This window comes from Myotis daubentonii, chromosome 9 (genome assembly GCF_963259705.1).
Source record: "Myotis daubentonii chromosome 9, mMyoDau2.1, whole genome shotgun sequence".
Taxonomy (NCBI): domain Eukaryota; kingdom Metazoa; phylum Chordata; class Mammalia; order Chiroptera; family Vespertilionidae; genus Myotis; species Myotis daubentonii.
In genome coordinates, this window is record NC_081848.1 from 65,508,557 (window position 1) to 65,522,198 (window position 13,642).

Below are 13,642 nucleotides of genomic sequence, written 5' to 3' on the forward strand. Positions count from 1 at the left end.
ATAAGTGGTTGTTTTCTTTGAGTGGGGTGAAATTATGGGAAGTATTGTTTCAATTGTACATTTTGAATATGACTTTATTGACCAAGAAAACAAAATATTTATTAAAATTAAAAGGAAGCACAAGGGAGCAGGATTAAGATCCAACCTGAGAAACAAAGGTCTCAGCTTCTGGCTCCTCTGACAGGCCATCCAGATCCTGATCGGCCTGATACACATTGGCCTGGGCATCATCCTGGGGACCATGCTTCCTGGGACCTTCGTAAGTGTCTCATTCTACGGAGGCTATCCCTTCTGGGGAGGCGTCTTGGTAAGTAATGTCAGTCGCCCTGAAAGTGAGTTCCAGAAAGTGCCAACATACTCAGTTCCACCTTGGCAAGTGGTGTATTTGCTGCGGAAAATTTCCAGCCAATAGACTACATGGGCAGCTTTCTAATTAGCCCACCTCAATAGAGCATGTTGTCTGTGAAACCAGCTCAGGCCTTGTTCACCAAGAATATTAGTCCTCTTGGGAAGCCACAAACTGGGTGGCTAAACAACAGACATCTCACTAGAGGCCCGGTGCATGAAATTTGTGCACAGAGTGTGTGTGTTGGGGGAGAGTCCCTCAGCCCACCCTACACCCTCATGCAATCCTGGGCTGCTTGCTCCTAACCACTCACTTGCCTGCCTACCTGCCTGATCGCCCCTAACCACTTGCCTGCCTGCCTGATTGCCCCTAATCACCCTGCCTGCCTGCCTGCCTGATCCCCCATAACTGCTCACCTACCTGCCTGATCGCCCCTAACCACTTGCCTGCCTGCCTGATTGCCCCTAACTGCCTCTGCCTTGGCCCCAGCAGCTTTGTCTGGAAGGTGTCCGGAATGATGTCCGGAAGGGTTGTTTCTCCCGAGGCCTTTCTCCTTGGTATGTAGATGGTCATCTTCCTGCTTGTGTCTTCACCTGGTTTACCCTTTGTGTGTGTTTGTGTCATCATATCTCTTCTTTTAAGAACATCAGTCATATTGGATTAGGGCCCACCCATATAACCTCATTTAACTTTAATCACTTCTTTAAAGGCCCTATCTTCAAATTTAGATGCTCTTCAACGTAATGATGGAGTTACATTTCAATAACCCATCGTAAATTGAAAATATCCTGAGTCTTCCCTAGCTGGTTTGGCTCAGTGGATAGAGTTGGCCTACTGACTGAAGGTCTCGGGTTCGATTCCAGTCAAGGGCATGTGCCTGTGTTGAGGGCTCGATCCCCAAGGTGGGGCACGCAAGAGGTAGCCAATCAATGATTCTTTCTCATCATTTATGTTTCTATCTCTCTTTCCCTCTCCTTTCCTCTCTATAATCAGTAAAAGTATATTTTTAAGAAAACTGCATTAAATACTACACTACAAAGAATGGGTGGTTTACCTTCATGATCTCATGGCTGACTGGAAGCTCAGGCTGGCTGCTTCTGTCCAGCATCACCAGAGAGTATCTTACCACATGCTGCTCACCTGGGAAAGTTAAAAGTTCAAAATCCAAAGTACAGTTTCTACTGAATGCATGTGGCTTTCACACCAATGTAAAGTCAAAAAAATCAGAAGTCCAACTATAGTGAGTCTGGAAACAACTGTACAGCCACATTTGGAGGTCCTAGGGGTTTGGACTTCAAAAGATGGATTATGAGGAGATAAGATTCAGGTAATAACAAGTGACAGCCCTGCAAGTTGCCCTTGCCCCAGAGTGGGCAGCTTTCTAATTGGCCCACCTCAGAGGTAAGGAAACCTTTTCCTAGTTCATCAGCCCAGTGCACACATGTTGTTCAAATCAGGCCCACAGCTGGAGCTCCAGGAGAAGAACATTTCCACCAGGGGTTCAGAGTGGCTGTCCAGTCACAGAACAGTCATGAAGCAGTAGGGACTCAATCTGGGGTTCACTGGTGGGCTCAGAGTCCACCTTTTTGCAAAATATTTGGTATATTAGATGTTTTTATGTTTGTTTGTTTGTTCTGGAAAAGCCCACCTTTTTTATCACATTCTTAGGGTGACCTAGAACCCCTTAAAAGGTTAAGAACAACAGGTCCTTTCTCTTCTCCAATATATTGCCTTTATGATTCTTTTCCATTTTCCTTAGTGTCTTGCCTCCTACACACACACACACACACACACACACACACACACACACACACACTCGCAATCCAATCCCTTTCTCACCAACTAACTCCTTTTTCCCCTGCTATAACAGTTTTTCTCTCAACTCACATATCTACAACCCAAGCCAACTTTTCTCACAAATGGCAAAACTCCAGAGTAACCTGGACATCAGCCAAGTCACCATATACCATGAGATTTAAATAAAATAGCCTATAGTTGTCCACCACCCTCACACAGACACACAGCATCTGCAATTTGGCAGGGCTCAGATTCTGGGGAACATTTTTAACTGAGCACCTGCTCTCTCTTATTCCCATTTGTGTCTCATTCTCTGAGGCCTAGGTCTTCTCTCTGTTCAGCACAGACGCAGAATTGGAACTCAGCCAACCACAGACACCTGTGTGTATAACAGACTTCTGTGGAGTTTGGAGAAATGGAGAAGACTTACACCACAGCCACAAAACAGTTCCTATGAAGTGTTAGATTCTCTTAAGGCATTTCAAAGGCCCTGGTGGCCATTTCCCCTCCCACTAGGCTGCTCAGGTCATTCAGCCCTTATGACACCACCCTCCCTTTTTCCTGCAGGGCACTTTTGTTCTTTGTTGCCTTACTGACTCTAGGACTATCTATTTTCTTTTTTGTCTTTTTCTTTCTTTTTTTTTAGGACTATTTATTTCTAAAGATCATAGGGTCCTCCTCCAAACCAAAGACCCTTTCCTTAGGAACCTTAAAAAGACCAGCAGGGACACCAGAATTCCAGTCTTCTGTTTCCTTCCTTTCCTACAAAGTCTGTAAAAAACATAAAATTGAGACTCATTTTCACACTTAAAGGAAAAATGGCATTCCTCTTACAAGGCACAGGTGGCTAGAGTAAGTTTTCATTGTGATTACCCATTTCCATTCCAAGGCACAGGCATCTACTCTGAGGTGGAATGAGTGCAGGATGAGGGTTAAGAACATGAGATCTGGAGTCAATTACCTGGATTTGATTTCCAGATATGCTATTTGCTGGATGGTCTTGGGTGTGTCTTTTAAAATTTTTAAGCCTCAGTTCACACCTCCTTAAACTGGGAATAATAATGGTGCTTGGTGGGCCATCATGGAGTTAAGTAAGGCAAAGTTAAAAGCACTTCATGTAGGGCTGAGCAAAGCTTCCATTAAACCATAGCTGATGACCTTCAGACTGTCACTGACAGCAGGGAATCCCATCAGCCACTATGCCTGCAGAACATCAGTGTTGAAATAGATGCACACAATCTATCCTGTCGCCCTCATAGTTGATGTTCATCATTGCAGAGAGGCAACATTCTTCTGCAATTTGGTACTAAAAGGTACCAAATTGTATACAGGAATTGACTGATACTGGGCTTTTATCTCAAAGCAGTGAAAATACGGGGACCCCTTCCTTCTTCCCTCCAGAGCCCCTATGCCTGAGTGAATTGTTTTGGGAGGCCAACAAGAAGTGCCTGTGAGAAAATCAATGACAAGAAAAGAAGTGATTTTATTGAGTATCTATCATGTACAGGATCTACCATGGGCAAGATATACCAAATGCTAGATGCAAGGGACAAATTATCTCATGATAATAACACTTAAGAAGACATATAGTTTTCCCCATTTTTTCTGAAGAGGAAATATACACTTAGAAAAATTAATAACTTACCCAAGATCACATGCGTTTCAAGTTAGAGTTTAAAACCAGGTGTACTGGATTCTAAAATACATATTTATCCCAAGTTATTTCCCTGTCTAGTGGTGACAAATAGCTCTTTTTTTATTTTTTCCTCCCTCCCTCCCTCCCTCCCTCCCGCCCTCCAACCTTCTTTTTCCTTTCCTTTCCTTTCCTTTCCTTTCCTTTCCTTTCCTTTCCTTTCCTTTCCTTTCCTTTTCTCTTATCTCTATTCTCTTCTTTCCCTTTCCTTACCCCTTCTCCTTCCTTCCCTTTCCTTCCCTTTTTCCCCCTCCCTTGAGTTGAGTAGTAGGTCCCAGCAGATGATCCTAGCATGTATGAGAGCACATGTGTGTGATCAGAAACACAGAAGCCTGAAAGTGGGGCCCTGACCTCTGGACTCTTTCTTTTTTTCTCTTTGAAAAATATACTTTTATTGATTTCAGAGAGAAAAGGAGAGGGAGAGAGACATAGAAATATCAGTGATGAGAGAGAATCAATGATTGGCTGGCTCCTGTGTGCCCCCCATTGGGAATCAACCCCGCAACCCAGGCATGTGCTATTGACTGGAATCAAACCTGGGACCCTTTAGTCTGCAGGCCAACATGTTATCCACTGAGCCAAACCAGCTAGGGTTCTCTGGGCTCTTTCTAAACTCCCTCTCTTCTGTGCCAGTTCATCATTTCAGGATCCCTCTCAGTGGCATCAGAACAGCTACCAAGATCTTCTTGCCTGGTAAGTCCCACCCTGAGACAGGCTCTCCCAGCTGTGGTCCTTTAGGGGACACACACATGGAGAGAAAAAAGCTCATACACAATGCCTTCCTTATCCTTGAACCTATTTATAACCAGACACAGGGCACTGACATGCATGCTCACTCATACTCACTTACAAGACCACATGAACCTGGACAGAGTCACAAATGGGAAAGAGTCCAGAAGATTCAGTAGAAGGAAGGGTAGCATCAGGGTGTGGAGAGACAGAGAGAATAACTTTCCTAAGAGGATCTTACAAGAGGAGGCAAAGAACAACCAGGGGTGCTAGGCTGCCCTCCAGCAGAGCAGGAACCGACTGCCTGCAGCACACAGAGCCCAGTGCCAGACATTACTACAGAGAAGTCAGGAGAGGCTCAGGAAGCAGCTTCCCAAAGGAATCCTTCCAAACTAGTTCTGTGAATTAACATGGGCAAGCATTGGTGGCCCCAAATATTCAACCAAGATAGTATCTTTGTTTCCCCAGGATGACCTGGTCCTACACCAGATGAGATCTATTTAAAAACTCTACAGGGAAGATCAATTCTGGGCATGCCTTCCTGCACATGGACCAGAATCATGGAGCATCAGAGCCTGTCACATCCCAGACCACGTGGGCTGAGTCTCCTGCCTATGGCCTGTGGGATAAATGAGTCCAGTGATTCCTAAACATTATTCTTGGGGATACTTGTCCCATGAGATACTTTATGAAGATGGTTAGAGAACTTGGGAGGGATTTTTATTTAGTAGTCTCCTCTCCAGGGGATCCATAATCCATGTTAAAGACTTTGAGAAGTCCTGCACAAAAGATCTAACTTTGTGCCACCCAGGTGCTTTCAAAGTTACTTTACCACCAAACCTATTTTGCACAAGACATCTCTTTACTTGCCTCACATCTAGGGTTCCAGGAATTCACATTATGAAGCACTTGTGTCTCTGCTCAACTCAGCTACAGTTGTTTTCCTTTCTCATACTGACCCTCTCTCTGTATCTTCTTCAGCTGAAGGGTAGCATGGGCTTGAGTATCGCCAGTGCAATCTGCTCTCTGGTCGGAATCATGCTCCTCATCACAGATATGGTTATCAACAACCTGCATAGCTCCTTCAGCTCCTATCCCTGCAGTGGTGTGGTAAGTATCTCTCTTGACCAATTCTCCTCTGGTTTCCAATGTCTTTAGGAAATCATTGGAAAGGGCCTGGTCCCACCAAGCTGCTTCACCAAGCACCAAAGGAAACAGATGCTCTCAGAACAGTTTCAAGTCCCTGACCTGTAGGTTATTGCTGCTGCTCCAAGCATGTGACTTTTCTTAGTCTTAATTCCTATCTTTATAAAAGAGGACCTATCTTTTGACATTGTTGGGAGAATTAAATGCAGTTATAGAGATAATGCACCGGTACCCACCAACCTGTACATCTACCCACATGTTCACCTTCCTGCCAATTTTCATAGATAAAGGGATCAGCAAATGTGTTCAGAAAGGGACAGAGAGTGAACATTTAAGGTTTTGCAGGCCATCTGGTCTCTGTTGCAGTGCTCAATCCAGTGTGAAAGCAGCCATAGAAATGCATAGGCAAATGAGCTATCCCATGTTATAGACCCATGTTATCAAATAGAAATCTAATGTAAGCCATGTGTGTGACTTTATATTTTCTAGTCTCCATATTAAAGAGTGAAAAAAACTGAAATTAATTTCCATAATACATTTATTTAACCCCATGAATATAAAACATCATTTTAATCTATAACCTGTATAAAAAATTATTATATCAATATTTGGCATTTTGGGAGTCACATCTTAGAAATCCAGTGTGTATTTTGCATTTACAACACATCTCAAGACCTCAGGAGACACTTGGCTAACATTTAAAAATTCAGCTATAGATGAGTCCCATGTAAACTCAATGTCTCCCTCTACACAGTAGCCCTGCCCTCTCTGCCCACTCAAGTTATATCACTCCACGTGCTTCTCCCCTCTCCCTGGCCCCACCTCTCTTCTATATCACTATCTGCCATTTGCTACAGCTTTTCCATCAACATGTGAACACACTTTTGTATCTTTCATCTTCGATGACACACTAACCTTTTCTTGGTTATTTCAGCTACCACTCCATTTCTCTGGCTCTCTCTGCAGAAAATTCCTTAAAAGAGTTGTCTGCCTCACTGTCTCCAATTCTCTCCTCACATAATCTCTCTTTAACCCACGCTAGCCATACTTTCAGCCTCGGTTCTCCAAAAAACTCCTCTATTCAAGCGCCCAATCATTCCTCCTCTTTGGTGGACTTCCCGTTGGCTTTCAGGCCCTGCGGCTGGTGTTCCTGCACCCACACTGGTTGCTCTCTTTTCTTTTGATGGTTCTTGTCTTTCCCCCAATTTCTCACACTCCGTCCTCAATTTTCTTCTGTTTCTCTCTCTACTCTCTGCCTTAGCAATCTCATCCAGTCTGGTGACTTGAAACACTTTCCTATGACAATGACTCCAAATGTCTATGTTCTGGCAAAACATCTCTCACAAACTCATGTCTAGTATCCAGTTGTCCACTCTCCATCTTATATTTGGATATTAACATGTCCAAATCTCATCTCCAGTTTTTATTTGCCAAACGTTCTCACAGGCTGCCTTTTCCAGGTTGATGGCACTGCATCCTTCAAGTCACTCAGAAAAAACTCTGGTGAAATCATTGATTGACCCATTCTGTCTCCTGCACCTCTGAGCCAACTCCTCAGGGAATCCTGTTGATTTCACCTTTAAAATGCATCCAGAATACAGCGAATTTCACCAGTTTCTCAGTCACCATACTGGCTGGAGCCACCACCCCTGACTTCTAATCTCAGTTCTGCCAATGTCTGATCTTGGAAAAAGATCGCTTCCATCCCATGCACCCACACACCTCTGGCTTCAGTCCAGAAGAAGGAGGGCTGGACTTCAACATAGCTTAGCAAAAGATGAAGCAAGGCATGGGGTGCTCCACGGTCTCAACAAGCATGAATTAATACTCACCAAATGATAACTATCTAAACTGCTGGAGGAACCCTTCTCCCTCATGGAAGGGTGTTTTAATTTTTCAAATACAGTTGGCAAACAATACTATATTACTTTCAAGTATATGGTGTAATGATTAGACACATATAACTTATGAGGTGACTACATTCCTATACTGTACTTTAATTTACCTGTCTGTGACTGTTTTTACAACTCCCTATTTGTATTTCTTAATACCCTTCACATTTTCACCCATCTTCCCAGCCCTCCTCCCATTAGAAAGCTTTCTTTATAAAAGGATGTTGTTGTTAAAAATATTTGAAGAGGAAAAGCATCATTTTTAAAGTCCCCTTCTCCCTAAGCTTCTGTGATTCCTTGTTTAAGACATCATTATACTACTGTTCCCCTTGCCTGGACAGATGTTCAAACCCACATCACTGAATCTTCTACTGAGAATGAAACTTTCCCTCCTCAGTACCCTGAGGCACTACTATTGGGACTTTTATAGCTCTTACCATGTCTGAGTTAAATTATAACTATCTGCATTTGTATCTGCCTCCCTCACTAGATTGTGCTTCTCGGGATGCGTTCCTAGTCTTTCGTAGCAAACAGATGTTTAATAAATGCTTCCTAAATCAAGAGGGAAGAGAAGGAAAGTGCTAAGGAGGGCGTCTCTCCATGAGAGAGAATTTTCTGAGAAGCCAGCTATCACCAAAGCCATTTTAAAAATCATAATTGGACCAACATTTGTTTGATACCTACTATGTGCCATGCACTTTCATTTTCATATTTATTCTCTCCTGTAATTGGAATCCCAATGTTATTAGGGTCACGCATCTCTTGTCCTTTTATGATAAGGTGGATTCTACCCAAACTCTCTCCCCAGATACAGAGGGAGATCCCATTTTCCTGAGCATTGTTGGAGAACAGCAAGGAAAGGGCTTAGATGTGTCCTGGTGCTAACATGAAATTGACTACTGCTGAATTAGTTCCATTTGGGGATGCTTTTACTGACCGTTTTCTTAAGTTAAAGGCAGTCCCAATTAGTTCTCTCCACAAAATGCCACGGTCAGCAGCCAGGAAGATTGTTTTAGTAGCTGACTTTCTCTGAAGGTTCAGAGGGATGGTGGAGGTAACTACTGATGCCTGGAGGTTAGACATCCCTGCTTTGTAATGTGTTAATTTCTCACAAGTTGCCCTTCATGTTGCTTAGTCCCGTCTTTCTCCTCTATCCATCTTTCTTTGCTCTCTCTGAGGACTGTCCATACTCCCAAATCTCTCGTCGCTTCCTACACAGAACAGTTTCACTGTTTCACTGTCTCACTCCAGACCCCATCCTTAGGTTTCATGCCCTGTACCCAAAACAAGTCATCAAGGTGTTTTCCTATGCAATGACTATTCTTTTCTTTAGAACAACACAGGTAATACATGTTAAAATAATTCTTTTACAAACATATTCGACCCTCACATAACCTGGGGAGATATTTTCTACATGAGGCTGAGATGAGGTTAGAGGACTTCCTCAAAGCCCTAGCCATGGTCTATTGCAGAGCCATGCTTTGAGCCAGAACTCACACTCCCAGGGCACCACTCATGACCTCCATTATCTTTCTGGTTCCAGGTCTCTGGAGTGACTGCTTCTGCCGTGCTGTTCATCTTTAGCCTCTTGGAGTTCTGCATTGCCTGCACGTCTGCCCACTTTGGTTGCAAACTATTCCGCTATTCACACAACAACGTGAGTTTGTAGGACCCTTAGTGGGTGGAAAGATGCCCTAAAGAGTGTGGGCACTAGAAAGGCTGTTAGGCTTTTGTTTCCTCTCCAGGCACATGGGGAGTCCCGGGATGTCTACAGCCTTTGTGCAATTGTGGTTCTCACTAACACACCTCCATGTACCTGTCTTTTTCAGGGCACTGTGGTCTTTCAAACTGTCTATGTGACAAACCCAATGGTCAATCCAGAACCAGTGAACGCTCCACCGTCTTATTCCAGTGAGATCCAGGACTCCAAATAAGCCAAAGGTTCTAGAAGCATCTTTCATTGGAACCAAAAGAAGAACTCTCCTTTCTGGGCTTCTGAAACTCAGTTTTTTCCTTCCTTGACAAACTCAGGAATGTGTCTCTCCAACTGCTGGCACCTTGGTCTTCAGTCACTTCAGCTTGGTTATCATGCTGTTCCTCCATTTAAAGGGAGACAGGACTTCAAAGTGAATTGTAGCAAAGAGGTCCTCCCTAGGACATCCACCTGTGGGATGTCTAGTGCAGATATTCATGTGTTTACCTGTGTGAGCTCGTGAGCTAATGGAACAAGTGTCTAGACATCGCAAGCTTCATTCTCCCAATCATTCAGCCACTGAATAAAAGTGCACTGAGCATTTGATATGTTTAAAGCTCTATTAATGTCAGGATGAGGGTGAACATGGTGAACTTGCAAAGTCTTTGACTTCAAGTAACTTCTGCCTCACAAGAGAAGAAGAACATGCAAGCAGATTTCTATAACACACGATAGAATTTAGGGGTGTGTAGAGAGAGATCAGAGATGAAAACGATTTATTCTGGCAGTGATGGGTGAAGCAGAGAACAAGCATGGTTGAAGAAGCAGCATTTGTTGGGGGTATCAAAGGAGAGAGTGTTGTTTTTGGGTTTTTAAAAAAATCTTTATTGTTGAAAGTATTGCATATGTTCCTCTTTTTCTCCCATTAACTCCCCTCAGCCCACTTCTGTCCCCCACCCCAGGCTCTCACCACCCCATTGTCTGTGTCCACAGGTTATATGCATACAAGGTCAGGGTTGATCTCTTACCACCCAGCCTCCTCTGCCTTCCCTCTAAGGTTCAACATGCTTCTATGACTCTGGATCTATTTTTGTTCATCAGTTTATTTGGGTCATTAGATTCCACATATGAGTGAGATCAGGTGATACTTATGTTTCTGTGAATGGCTTACTTTGCTTAGCCAATACTCTCCAGGCTATCCAGGCTGTTATAAGTGTTAAGAGTTCTTTCTTTTATATTGCCACACTAGAGACCCAGTGCATGAAATTCATGCAGCGGGGGTGACCCTCAGCCCAGCCTGCTCCCTCTCTAATCTGACACCCCTTGGGGGATGTCACAATCTGGGACCGCTGGCTCCTAACTGCTCACCTGCCTGCCTGATTGCCCTAATCGCTTATGCTTGCCAGACTGATCGCCCCCTAATCACTCCCCGGCTGGCCTGATTGATGCCTAACTGCTCCCCTGCTGGCCTGATCACCCACAACTACCCTCCCCTGCAAGCCTGATGGCCCCCAACTCCCCTCCCCTGCTGGCCTGATGGCCCCCAACTTCCCTCCCCTGCCAGGGCCTGATTGCCCCCAACTTCTCTCCCCTGCCAGGGCCTGATTGCGCCCAACTTCCCTCCCCTGCCAGGGCCTGATTGCGCCCAACTTCCCTCCCCTGCCAGGGCCTGATTGCCCCTAATTGCCCTCCCCTGCTGCGCCCCGCCTCCTCCGTTGGGACTTGCCCACAGGCCTCATTGTGCAGAGCGGCTGCCAGGCCCTTTCTCCGCTGTGCATGCAGCCATCTTGTGACAGCCATTTTGTGATGACATGAGGGCATGACACCACCTAGGCTATTATTAGTATAGATAGTATTCCATTGTGTAAAGTACCTGTTGGAAGTACTTAATCCTGCTTGCTGAACCAATTGCTGGAGTAAGTTCTTCCTTGATTCTGCTTCACTATGCTAACTGTGGGGTCTCAGTTCCCCTGCCAGGAATTGGACCTTCATGGGTGCTGGGTATTTGACAGAGAAGACAATATGAGCAGTCATAGCCATATAAGAGAGTCTTTATTGTAGACTAAGTAGCTGTTGCCAACAAGGCTGTCCACAAAGTAGTTCTTGCTAAAACAATAGTAAACACAAAGCAACCCTTGCTAGTAGAGTAGTAAACACAGGAGCCATTGCTAACAAAGTAGGCTGACCAAGTAGCCGCACAAGGCAGCCCTTGTCGACAAGTAGCCCCATACATAAAAGTAGCCTTAGTAACATAGGAGCTATCACACAAAGTAGTCTGACCAGGCAGCCTCTCACTGGCTGGTCAGTAACAAACTTTATACTAACTTAGACAAAAGTGGCTACTTGCCAAATAGTGACCTCAATACTTGGGCTATACAGGCATGCCTGCAAAGTGTACACAGTAAGATTGCTGTGTCCTTGTGCAGATTGGCTTTGAACATCCTGATTAGGGTTCCCATGCTCAGATTGGCCTTGTGCCGGGAGCCGGTCCATCCTTGCTGTTTCAAGGGACCTGGCATATATGGCATACGGTTCTTAATATGTTTGCTCACCTTCTTGGCGCTGTGTTTTAACCAAGGTCACCTCTCCGAGAAAGGTTGAATCCCCAGGTAGGGATTTTCCCCTGAAGTTAGGGAGGGAATAAAACCCCTCAACTAAGTGCCAGGCGGGTAATTAATCCCTTTAACTACGAACAATCATGCTTAAACTACATAATCTTTTCTCCCTGGAATGGAGATAAGAAACGCCCTAACCTTTGTAATAGAGATTGATAGGATTGAATCAACTGGTATAAATACAGTTGTAACAAGACAGAAACACACAGAACTTAGAACACAGAATTCAGAAGACAGAAGAAGACAGAACTCAGAACACAGAACTAAGGACACAGGGCTTGGAAGACAGGACCAAGAGAGACAGAGCCTAGGCACAGAACCTACACAGAACGTTCTCTAGAGACAGAAGAACTTCGCTGGCGAGAGCATGCCGGAGGATCCTGGACAGGGACTGGCCTCGGACCCTGGAGGCGGAGCCTGGCGAGAGAGCATGGCAGGGGATCCTGGACTGAACCTGACTGCGGAGATTGGCAGGAGAGCCTGACTAGAACCTGGTGACTGGACCTTCCTGGAGAACCTGGACAGATCCTGGCTAGAGATCCTGGCTAGGCTGCTAATCAACTGAACGCTGTCTCCGTGTCATTCCTTCTTCGCCGACTCCGTCTACGCCTTTGGGGACCCCTGGACCCGCTGGGGTTGGACCCCGGCAGCCTTGAACATCCAGCGTACTCTGAACAGTGTTCCCACAGTATCACAGTTTTGAGAGTGTGGTTTCTAAGTTGTTTTTAGTGCAATAAACTACAATTTTGAGAAGACCTTTGGAGAGAGTTCATCCTCTAAAATTATTAGGCTTTTTAAACGCTGTTGCCACTGATGCAATAGTACTCAAGACCAAATATTGTCTTAAGATATTTTACAAAGTTATGAGGCTATATCTTTTATTTACCAAAGGATAGGAACTAATTCAAAGAGAAATAGCTATAACGTCTAGATTTGTACACCTTCAATTTAAATATTGTTACCCATGATGGCCAAATGGGTCCCTGAAGGTTATGTGCCGGCAGATTATAGAAATAATCTCTAAATCCAGGTGCCATCCAGTTTTCCTTTGTTGCACAGCCTGGCAATGACTTTCTCTTTTTATGTTTTTACTCTTGTAAATATTTTTAGGCTCTGACTAAAAATACACACAGGAGTGAGAAGATAGTTATGTGCAGCTGTGAGCTGCAAGTATAACATGGAAAGGGGAGGGGAGGGTCTGCAGTCTGGCCTTCAGGAGCTCAAAGTTGGATAACCAGGTGGCTAATCTATGATGTTACAAACAGTTCAGCCCATTCCTGGGACCGGAGAATGGTCAGCATTCAGACAAAAACTCCCCGACCAGTCAGGATTCGGGCACAGTAACCAAATACAAGCATGTCCTGTCCTTGATCTGTTTTCAAAATTTATTTCTTTTCTAAATAATGGACCCATCAAGGCATCTTATCTTTTTACAGCCTTGTTTCATACTCCAGGTTCCCAGAGTCTGTAAGAAAACTTCTTATTAAGTAAGGAAGGTGAATAATTATTAGAAAACTGTGTCTCTGTTCTTATTACATGCCTTCCCCACTCTCAAAACTACATGATGAAGGGTTCCTGTTTCTCCCCTCAGGGATTTGTTATTCTGTCCTACTTGAAGCTGTAGGCAGTAACCCTGAGTGTCCAGTTGAAGCAAAACCCTTTCTTCTCCACACAGATACCATTAAACACTTATCTAATTGAACAGCATTTGATTGGTTTCTTGTCAATTAC

At 44.4% G+C, this 13,642-nt stretch overlaps 1 protein-coding gene across 1 annotated transcript in view; it reads left to right on the forward strand.

Annotated features, from left to right (window-relative positions):
- LOC132241106 (membrane-spanning 4-domains subfamily A member 8-like) overlaps nucleotides 1–13,642 on the forward strand; it is a 40,633-nt gene that overhangs the window by 8,666 nt on the left and 18,325 nt on the right. Inside the window, exons 3-7 of the mRNA XM_059709226.1 lie at nucleotides 185–307; nucleotides 4,470–4,529; nucleotides 5,547–5,675; nucleotides 9,147–9,260; nucleotides 9,433–9,544. Coding sequence (XP_059565209.1) covers nucleotides 185–307; nucleotides 4,470–4,529; nucleotides 5,547–5,675; nucleotides 9,147–9,260; nucleotides 9,433–9,537 — 531 coding nt within the window. The 3' untranslated portion in view covers nucleotides 9,538–9,544. The remainder of the gene's footprint in view (nucleotides 1–184; nucleotides 308–4,469; nucleotides 4,530–5,546; nucleotides 5,676–9,146; nucleotides 9,261–9,432; nucleotides 9,545–13,642) is intronic.